This window comes from Podarcis gaigeae (genome assembly GCF_964106915.1).
Source record: "Podarcis gaigeae genome assembly, chromosome: 8".
NCBI lineage: Eukaryota > Metazoa > Chordata > Lepidosauria > Squamata > Lacertidae > Podarcis > Podarcis gaigeae.
In genome coordinates this window covers 75,023,359-75,034,580 of record NC_139684.1, presented here as the reverse complement: position 1 = coordinate 75,034,580, position 11,222 = coordinate 75,023,359, and the positions used below count along the sequence as shown (strand labels likewise).

The following is an 11,222-nucleotide window of genomic DNA, read 5'->3' as shown; positions in this document are numbered from 1 at the left end:
TAATGACCTTTGTTCATTTTTATTTGAACCATTTATATACCGCTTTTAGTTAAACAAAACTCTTAAGCGGTTTACAACATAGGTTAAAACATCTTAAATAAACAGCAGATACCAAAACAAAAAAAGGAGAGCATTTCTACGTTCTATAAAACGTAACTAAGTGGAGCATCCTCATCAGCTGCAAAAAAATGCAAGGAAAATCCATAGTAAAGGACTAAATCCAAGCATCCTCTAAAGATCAGGAAGCAAAATAATTAAAAATGAGCTAAGAAGTATAAATTTCACCTTTTTTATAAAAAAAAACCAAATCTGATTCGCAATGAAGCAAAAGAAAATCAACTCATTCTTCCCCACCACCGTACATCAATCAATCATCCCATTAAATGTATCAGTGCCCAGCTTCCTATTCAGCAATTTTCACAACTTAATCTCACTACAGCTAAAAATACAGAGACCGTTCAGTTTTGCTCACACACACACACCTTGCATGGTCAGCGCACATCAATGCTCCAATGCACTCAAATGTCCTATTCTAGCACGCCCTCCAATCACACTCCACAATCGCTGCCATAATTCAGTCTCTCATCCTCGCACATCTGTGCTATGAGAGCCAGACAAATGTCAAGTACTGACAAGCAAGCAGTAATATAGACACCCCCCAGGTGAGCATTCATACCAAGCGTTCTCCTTGCCTCTTACTGGGGAAGCAGCAGCTTCTCACGAGAGGCGATAGAAACCGCTTTCTAACAGACTGGGCAATGGCACTTCGTCTGTTTCTTTCCTCCCCTCTAAAGAAAAAAGGAGAGAAGAAAATACTATAAAGGAGAGTGCCGCCTATACATACACCGCTGGCTTCCCTCATCTCTCACCTGAGAGACCAAAAGCAATCCAAAAATCAAGTTCTGGCCTTAGGGGAGAGGTAGGAATCTGTACCTCCAGTTTTATGTGCTTCACAAACTAATGCAGAAGGGAAGGAAACGGCGGCAGTCGGCTCCCCACAAAAGTATGGCTTCTAAAAGCTGATCCCCTAAGAATGTAAGAAAAGCCTGCTGTGGTTCAAGCCCATCTAGACAAGCACCCTGTTCTCCTGGTGGCCAGCCAGATACCTGTGGGAAGCCCGGAACCAGGACCTGAGTGCAAATCGTGATTCTCCTGTCTGCACACCTTGGAAAAAGAAAGCACGTCTCTCTGCATTTCAGTGTTGACCTGAAGACCAAGAGCTAAGCAGCTCTCCCCACTAGATGTTGACTTCCAAAGGATGCTCAGTGGATGATTACTGAGGTTTCCCCACACTTAAGAGACTCCTACAAGCTCTCACTGAACAGCTAGCCAAGCAACCCTTTGAGAACTTCACTCTTCGTCTCAAGTTGGACCACTGCATCCATCCAACCCTTCATCTACTTCGCCCGCCTCCAAGGTCCATGGCACAAACAAGGCATCTTTCTGCCCTCTGTGCCTAACGTAACTTTTTAAACGTACTGAAGCTGGAACCCTTAGGGTATTCTAGGCTAAAACGATGGCTCTTGCTTGTCTCTGGAGCTCCTGATCAGGGTCTCCTTGCCAGCAGTTGTGTTTCTGCAGTGTTAAGGCACATTTGTTCCAGGTGCATAGTAAATGTCAAGAGCAGGCTGGCAAGTAGCCTGCGCACTGTCAGAAGCTTGCCTGCGTAGCCCTAGCTTATGTTAAGACACTGGTGTAGCATCAACCGCCTTAAATGATAAACCCACCCCCGGTACAGACACACACAAACGTCCTCGCCTGCAGCAACTGTTACTCTCTAGGTGACCAAAAACATGATTATATGCAAGCCTGAACTTTGAGGGTGTGGGGTCCTCCTACACCCATCTCAGGAGATCCTGTGCAGCCAGTTAGCAATTGCTTCCTGAAAATTGCATTCCTGCCCGTGATGGACAAACTGTCTTTTGCCAAAGGGCAAGGACTCTGCACAGTTTTCAAGCATACTTATTCCTGTATCTTGTCCTCTTGGTTCCCCCACCCACAGCTCAGAAGCCTGCTAGAAGAGTGGATTTTGCATCCAGAGTCCCTCTTGCAAGACACAACCACCTTTGCAAAATCTATTCAGAGGTTCGAGAAGTCTTTTCTGCGGAGAGCAAAGTTCTGAAAGCTCCTTTTCTTTTGTCTGGAGATGCGGTGGGTCGGCTTTTCAAAATGCCTGTAGTGGATCTCCTCCACCACAAGGTGGCGGTGTAGTCCCGTGTGTTCCCGACACACTGCCTGATGCCCATGAAGAAAGGCAGGAGGCGTTTAAAAGTTCTGTCTATGGAGGCTTCAGCGGGATGATCAAAACCATCTCTTTAGCCACCTGGAAGGGAAAGGAGAACAAAGGTCACAGTGGCACCAATACTGGAGGAATAGATAGAATCATAGAATTGTAGAGTTGGGAGAAATCTAGTCCAACTTCCTCAATGCAAGAATTTTCACTAAAGCATCACTGGGGGGTGGCCTTCCAACCTCTGCTTTAAAAAACCTGCAATGAAGGAGGTAAAGGCAAAGGGACCCCTGACCGTTAGGTCCAGTCGCGGATGACTCTGGGGTTGCGGCGCTCATCTTGCTTTATTGGCCGAGGGAGCCGGTGCACAGCTTCCGGGTCATGTGGCCAGCATGACTAAGCCTCTTCTGGCGAAGCAGAGCAGCGCACGGAAACGGCGTTTACCTTCCCGCCGGAGCAGTACCTATTTATCTGCTTGCACTTTGACGTGCTTTTGAACTGCTAGGTTGGCAGGAGCAGGGACCGAGCAACGGGAGCTCACCCTGTCACAGGGATTCGAACCGCCAACCTTCTGATCAGCAAGTCCTAGGCTCTGTGGTTGAACCCACAGTGCCACCCATGTCCCAAGGAGAAGGATTATATTAAAAGTAGACCCCAGATAGCTAGCAAACAAGTTCCCCCTCCCTTTTGGGGGGCGGGGGAGAGACTACAAATCCCATCCGTCTCAGCCAGTGATGCTAATGGTTCAGAATGATGGGAGTTGTAGTTCAGGAGTGTCGTGAAGGTCAGAGGTCTCGCCACTCCCGCTTTTAGAGCCCAGAGTGTAGGGTCAAGATCCCAGCATGTCTCTCAAGTTCTAGGCTCCAGAGGGAAGAACAGAAAGACATAATTTCACCTGGGGAGAACTTGCTAGTATATTCAAATTGGCCAAACAGATTCCGATTGCAGAATTTGGGTGTTTTTGAGTTGCAGAATCTTGTGTCGCGAAGAGGGTTTTTGTCGCAGAGTTCTAGGTGCCGCACCTACCAAACTGCAGTTGGCGTTCAGAGCGCCCGCTGTTCCTGCCGCTGCTTGGAGTCCACGAGTCCTGAGAGAAGCCTCGTCATCTCGTCCAGTTTCCTGTCCAGGGACTCGATCCGCTTCTCCAGCTCCCGGTGGGAGCTGCTGAGGCTGGAGCTGAGGTCGCACATGATCATCTGCATCTGCAGCAGAGGAAGAACAGGACACCGCTGTCAACAGTTCAGCTTTTGCTCAAGTTACTTCCCGGGACTGGCCCACAGGTGGCGCTCTTGTCCTCAGGGAGGGGGAAAAGTGACAAGTGGAGTGCTGCAGGGTTCTGTCCTGGGCCTGGTGTCGTTTCAACAGCTTTGTAAATGACTTGGATGAAGGAAGTGAGGGGATGTTCATCTAATTTGCAGGTGACACCAAACTGGGAGGGGTAGCTTATGGCGCAGAAGACAGAATCGGGATCCAATATGACCTTAACAGATTGGAGAACTGGGCCAAAACTAACAAAAATAGGGACAATTGTAAGGTTCTGCACTTAGGCAGAAAGAACCAGCTGCACAAATAAAAGGGGGGGCACAAATTGCCTCATTCCAAGCCTGTTATTACATTATATTTTTTATATATAATATATTCACACTGATGATATTATTATTATTATTATTATTTAATTTGTATGCTGCCCTTCATCTGTAGATATCAGGGCAGTCCAATACCAGATCCAGCTAACACTTCTTATTTAGCCTTTTGGATGACATCAAGTCCATCAGTTTAGTCAACCTAGCCTACCTCACAGGGTTGTTATGAGGATCAATGGGGAGGGGTGGCGGAGAAACCTGCCCTGAGCCCACTCAGAGAATGGCAGGAAAAATAATAATCTCAACAACAAAAGCAGCACCAACGCCTTTATTAGGAAAAATTTACTTTCCCCCAGACACAAAATGCAGTGAACTTTTGTGAACTTTTTTCAGAATCCAAACGCGCTCTGTTTTGAGTGCCACACTTCTGTTTTGAGTGTTCCGCTGAGGTCTGTCTATTTTTGCTATTTCTTTTGTGTTTTTCTTTTTGAGGCTTTTTTGTTTTATTTTTGTGACTGTGTGGAACCCAGTTCTGCTACTAATTGATTGATTGATTGATTGATTGATTGATTGATTGTGTGACTGGAGTACATTGTTTATTGCTTGTTTATTGTAAAATTCATGTTAAATTGCTGTTTTAGGGGTTGTTTTTAAAAGTCTGGAACGGATTAATCCATTTTGCACAACTTTCTATGGGAAAGTGCGTCTTAGTTTTGGAACTCTTTGGTTTTGAAACAGACTTCCGGAACAGATTAAGTTTGAGAACCAAGGTACCCCTTTATTGTCATAGAAGCTACACCTTCAGGAACTTATCAGTGGCCTTTTTGCAAGAATTTGCTAATGCTTATTATATTGGAAACACACTGCGCTTAAAGGCATTGCATTGCCTTAGATTAATAGAACCACAGAATTGCAGAGTTGGAAGGGTCCTTGACCCCCTTTGATGCCAGAATTCTGCCCACAGCAGTTCCTGGGTGGGCTCAAGCTGCCAGCCTTCTGGTTAACAGCCAGATGCACTAGTCCGTTGCACCACAGGAGAGTCGACAGAGGATGCATACATGCTGCGCATGTAAAGCATGTTCCACACACCACAGCCCAAAGAAGCCTGGGAACTGTAGCTCTTTAAAGGGTAAGCTGCAATTCCCCAGGATACATTTATTGGGGAGCAATGCGCTTTAAACTTGTGTGTACACAGCCTCTTATCGACCGGGCAACAATGTCCCCGGCGCACAACTCGCCTTAGAGACATCCATCATGGCATTCACTTGATCTCGGATCTTCCTGTGCTTCATCCTCACGTGACGGAACCTACGAGGAGAACAGAGAAGTTATTTCCCCTCCTGGGCTTTCGCCAATGTGCTTCCTTCCCAAATTGCAATGGAGAGAAGAGTTTTAACAGTTAAAACGTACGCAGCAGCCGTGACCCGCCGGTGCACTTTCCTCAGGAAACCCTGATCACTGGCTGCGAGCACTCGCTATAATTTCTAGCGAAATGTACAACACCCTCCCAGGCCCATCTGCAAGTGGCTCAGAGCCCTTGCACGCAGGGCGGACGACGGGTAACAAATCTAACCGGCCCTAGTCGCCGCCGCCTCCCATCTCAAATCGAACGATCAGTTCAATTCGAAATCCTTGCTTGATTAGGAATCTTTAGGCACAAAAATGGAAGGAAGAAGAAGTTCCAACCAAAGACAAACGAATAAGCAAGGTGATGTAGAATTAGGCAAAGTTAACAGCAAAAATATGAGGACTTAATGAGGATTGTTTTGAAGAAGAAGAAGAAGAAGAAGAAGAAGAAGAAGAAGAAGAAGAAGAAGAAGAAGTTTGGATTTGATATCCTGCTTTATCACTACCCTAAGGAGTCTTAAAGCAGCCAACATTCTCCTTTCCCTTCCTCCCCCACAACAAACACTCTGTGAGGTGAGTGAGGCTGAGAGACTTCAAAGAAGTGTGACTAACCCAAGGTCCCCCAGCAGCTACATGTGGAGGAGCGGGGAATCAAACCCCTTTCACCAGATTACAAGTCCACTCCTCTTAACCACTACACCATACTGGCTCTAATCCCAGGGCTCTGAGCCTTCTTTCCCTGGGCATTCACCTGATGGTTTCTCCCACCATTCCTTGGCACCCAAGCAGTCCAAGACTTAGAAAGAGGGAAACTGGCAGAGCAGGAACAGGGCAGTGCAGCCCTCTGCCCCGGAAGGTGCCTTGCCCAGCCTTCCCCCCCCCCCCCCGACTTGGCACTACACCTGAGCACCCAATAACCTGGAAGCGATTCACTTACATATGGATGGCTGCCAGCAGCCTTCGGTGATGTTTGCGTGTCCTTAGGCCATCCTTCCTCTTGGTGTGTTTGTGCAGCATCCAAGCCTCCTGCAGCACGTTGGCAGCCGACCACTTCATCTAGAGGTTGGTGCAAAAAAATGGAGAGAAAAGGGAGAAACGTGACAGCTCGCTGAAGCTCAGTTTCCCTTCTCTGTCCCTAGGAACATAAGGAGCTGCCTTAGGTGAAGTCAGAGCACAGGCCCAACAGCTCAGGGCTTCTCTCGCCCTGACGGACAGAGGCTGTCTGGTAAACAGACAGCCTCTGTCCCTCAGCCAAGGAGACATGAATTAGAGATGCCAAGGATTTAGACTTTTCGCATGCAAAGCATGAGCTTGACCACTGATCTATGCTCCTTTTGTGGAAAGTTTTTGGTGGTCCGCAACTGGACTGGGGAATGTTTGGCTCTGTGGACGTCACTGGGAGACAACTCGGGCAAGGAGGCCTTGCCAGCCCTACCAGGAAATTCCCGGGGATTTGAACCTGGAACCTTTGGCAAGTGAAGGAGAGTCTGCCACTGAGCTGCAACCCTTCCCTGCAGTGCCATTCATTACCCATCAAGTGGAAGAAGGAGGAAGGCCTTTGATTTTGCCGGCTAGGACAGGACATCTGTCAAAAGTGTTGTGAAAGCGTTGGGGGGGGAGGCCAGGGAGGAGGAAACCCACAAGGAAGTCTTGATTTGCATGTATGCCTACACACGCCCTGAGATAACAGGGCAGAGAGCCCAAGAACAGCGATTACTGTTTATTGCACGGGGTTCTTAAACCGTGGTCCACAGGGCACATTAAGATGGCACCTGCCAAGGCCAGGACTAGCCGCCTGAGAAACAGTTTCTACACAAATGCAATTCTGGTTCTAAACGCAGCATAAGGGGTCTCTATAGTATAGTGTATTTTAAAATGGGGTTTCAGAGTTTTTAGGGGTTTTTGAATGTTTTATGTAGTTTTTCAATTTCATTGTTCTGCATGGGACAATGACACTAAAGATATCATATATTGTATATATCGAACAACAGAGCCAGGCGTGTTTCAAGTTTTTGCCCCTTGGTGGAAGAGCTAACCACACAAAAACATGCCCCTTGTATTTGCATATTAACATTCAAATAGGGGAGCCTTTTAGCTCTTCAGCAGGGCAAAATGCTGCAGCAGAAACGCCTGTAGAGTTTCAGTTTGGAAGGGCTGCCCGACAGGGAAGGAAATGAAGAGGACTATATCTGCAGTTCATCAGTGTAGAAGAGTGACACTTGGACGTATGAAATTGCTTCCTACGAAGTCAAGCCAAAGTCCCATCCACCTCATTATTGTAGACACCAGGGATGCGGCCCTCCAGGCCTTTCTCTCTGGCCCTTAAGACTCTCCCTCAAGCACACACTTTTCTCTCATGGGCACCCCTCCCGATCCTCTTGCGGTACCATTGCCTGGCTCTGAGTATTTTTGTTCCTTCAACTGTGATAATTAAGGCTGTGCGCAGGCCCCTGACCCGACCAGAAGCCCAAATGTGGGGGCCCCAGATCAAGCTGACCTGGGAACCCACCTGACCCATATCCAGCCCCCCCCAAAAAAAAAAACTGAGCCAGAGCCTGCAAACTTGCAAAGCAGGAACACGCTTTGTGGAAAACACAATGGTACCATTTCACTAAAAATTGTAGCCAACAAAGATACGCAACTCTGGAAGGAGGAAGGTCTGATGTAATACCCGAAAACCTTCCTGTGACCAGGAAGCCCTGTCTTCTGTTAATTCCTGACTTCTGGTGAATGATGACAAGAAAGAGGATGTTTCGAAATGAAAACAGAAGAGGCATTAAGGAAACTCAAAAGCTACACTTCCCACATTAATCTTGCTGAAATTGATTGATCCGAAAAGTCAGGGGGTGGGCAACGTGCATGTGACGCTCTTGGCTTAATTTCAAAAATCCTCTGCAAACAATTAATTCAGATGTCTGGCGAGAGTAACCTATTCCTTTCCTGGCAGCCCACTGGGGGGCAGGGGGAGGAAGTGAGGGGAGGGAGAGGGAGAGGGAGAGAGTGAACGGGTGGCAGAAAAAAGAGAAAAGGTAGCAGAGAGATAAAAAAGAGTGGCACCACCCACTGTTAATATGCAGGCTCCAAAATATTATTCCCCAAGGGACTGCAGCCCTTGATGGACCAAAGTTACCCACACCAGGTGCAGGTAATGGGAGCTATTCTCCTCTGAGGAAAGGCTGACACATCTGGTACTTTTTAGTTGAGAGAGAAGGTGAGTAAGAAGTGTCAAGCTCAACAACTTTGGGGTTTGTTCAAAATAAGCTCAACAACTCATTTTGGGGTGTCTTGGCTTTAGTTTTTGAAATATGGCAACCCTGCTTTTCCAGGGACTGTCCTGGATTTACAGAAGCTGTCCCAGTCTCTGATTTGATCCCAGAATGTCCCTCTTTTTCTTAGGACGTTGTCAGGAACCAGACTGAAGGGTATTGCTCTGAGGAAGAATAGTGGACACCCCCCCTCCCTCTGCTCAAGGGCCTGATCCTGAAGCTCCTCTGGAGCAGGAGGATAGTATCGACCTACAGCAACGGTTTACAGAAGGACACAGTTCGGGAACTGACTGTTGGGCTGAGCTGGGAGAAGAGCAACCAAGGGGAGAGGAACAGGAAGAGAGAGAGAGCTGGTTGGATCTCCCTCACTAGAAAGCCCATGAGCTGTAGAGGCAGGCGTCTGGATAGGGTAGCCTCTCAGAAGGCTCAGTGGTTGGAGGGGGGTCACGTGGTGAGGAGACGGGAAGACAGAAGTAACTGGAGGGAAGTGGGAGGAACTCAATGGGGAGCACCTGCACGGCGAAAATGGATGCTGAATGTTTGTGCTGTTTTCAATAAAGCTCTCTGTTGCTGTAAAAGACTGCTTTCGCTTCATGCTGTTATCTACAGAGAGGGAGAAGGTAGGCCTTGCCTGGCAGACGCCCCTATTTTCATCAGAGAAATGTTGGAGGGTATGGAGCTATGCAACCCCCCAGAGCCAAGGAGATAAGTAACTATACAGTCATACCTCATGTTACATCTGCCTCATGTTACGTTCTTTCAGGTTACGTCCCACGGCGACCCGGAAGTACCAGAAAGGGTTACTTCCGGGTTTCGCCACTCGCAGATGCACAAAATGACGTCATGCGCATGCACAGAAGCACAAAATGACATCACGCGCATGCGCAGATGTGCCGCTGCAGGTTGCGTTCTTTTCATATTGTGAACGGGCCTCCGGAACGAATCCTATTCGCAACCAGCGGTACCATTGTACAAACTTTAGAAAACACCTGAAGGCAGCTCTGTATTTTGTTTTTGTTTTTTTAATGTTTTTAATGTTTAATATTTTATTGTGTTTTTCTTTATGTTGGGCAAATTCTGCCTGGACACTGTTCCCAATGGCCAAATACTGGCAATTTCTGGGAAATTCCGGATGTATGGCAACCCTTAGATAAAAGTGTTTCTAAGCACAGCACATAGGTAAACTATGGAACTCTCTCCCACAGTGATGGCTACCAACTTTGATGGCTTTCAAAGAGGACTGGACAAAATCATGGCAAAGAAGAATATCAGCAGCTACAAGCTCTTCTTTGCCACTGAGCACCAGTTCCTGGGAATCGCAGGTTGGCAAAGTGCTTTTCATCCAGCTTGCTGGTTCCCCACAAGCCACTGTGAGAACAGGAAGCTGGACTAGATGGGCCTTTGCCCTGATCCATCGAGCTCATCGTCTGCCTTACCTCTTTGGCACATTGAATATCCATCATGAAGTTATGGACATGTTTTTCAGCCCTGCTGAATTCCAGCTTATCAGCAGCAACAGCCACCAAGAGGGCCGTGCAGCCCACTCCCTGCAAAAAAACAACAAGGACAATGAGTTTGAAGCAATAAAACTGGAGGCACAGAGGAAATATACGCCTTGTGCCTCGGGTCAGACTAGGAATTACTGTGGCAGATAGGGACTATGATAGCTCAGCGGAAGGGCACATATCTAATTTCAGAATTTTCTGTATTATTAGCCTTGTTCCTCGCATAGCTCAGAAATTTAAAAACAAAAAAATCAGCCCAGTTGGTGTATTTGATTATCAGTGCAGTTTTGAAAAGCTCATTCTGCCATCTTAATTCAAAATGGCATCGCATTGTATCCAAGCACAGATGAAAACCTGGCTCCTTGATCTCAGGAACTACTGTGCAAATTTTGGTGGTGATCTCTTAAGAGATGCCCAAATGCATAACAAATAAACATGTGCAAAATTTGGTGGTGATCTCTTAAGAGATGCCCAAACACATAACGAATAAACATGCAACTTTCCAAAATATATAGTAGATTGTTGTGATTATGTTTGTGATCATCATTAATCACTTGCTACATGAATAGTCTCTAAACATCTTAGAAATGCAGAAAGGATTTTCTCAATGTATTTCATAAGATTTATATTACTTGTTTGAAATAAAAACAAAGCAGCTTAAAGCAGAAAACACAATTGTGTGGGGAAGACCCGCAATACATTTTTAGACTGCAGCCGCCACCAGCATTCTGACCACACTGGCTAAAGTTGATGGAAGCTGAAGCCCAAAATCTCAAGATCTCCACTTGGGCTACCCATGCAACAATCCATACAGCAGTAGTAAAAGCGTATCATCAATAAACAGCAAAATCTGAGGTCCACGAACATAGGCTTCCAATTAACACAAGAGTAAGGAAGTCAAGAAAAACAATACAATTCAAAGGAAATGAAATGAAATGTACAAATGCACACACAGTGTAACTTTGTGTTGTTTCATTCTCATTCCTTGGGGGGGGGATTATTATTACTGGAGGTGGGGAGGACAATATCTTTTTTTAAAAAATTATTTTATTGCTAAATATCAATATATTGCCATGGCATTCTAAATTGAAGATGAAAAGTTAATTCCAAACTGTAGCATATTCCACAGGACGCATTTGAACATTGTTTTCCCCATTAATATATAAAATAATTTTTTGCCACGTTGTTGAAAACAAATCTTTTTTGGGTTTGTCCTCTACATTCATTTCTGGGTTAATTTTTCAGCAGTAGCTATGGACCAGATCTGACTATTCCTTATTTAATCCTATGA

At 46.2% G+C, this 11,222-nt stretch overlaps 1 protein-coding gene across 1 annotated transcript in view; it reads right to left on the bottom strand.

Annotated features, from left to right (window-relative positions):
* Nucleotides 1-11,222, bottom strand: part of KCNN4 (potassium calcium-activated channel subfamily N member 4) — a 47,382-nt gene continuing 36,160 nt past the window's right edge. The window contains exons 5-9 of the mRNA XM_083754067.1: nt 9,863-9,973; nt 6,098-6,216; nt 5,052-5,121; nt 3,257-3,432; nt 1-2,323 (exon numbers count right to left, since the gene is read on the bottom strand). Of these exons, the coding sequence (XP_083610193.1) occupies nt 3,274-3,432; nt 5,052-5,121; nt 6,098-6,216; nt 9,863-9,973 (459 nt within the window). The 3' untranslated portion in view covers nt 1-2,323; nt 3,257-3,273. The remainder of the gene's footprint in view (nt 2,324-3,256; nt 3,433-5,051; nt 5,122-6,097; nt 6,217-9,862; nt 9,974-11,222) is intronic.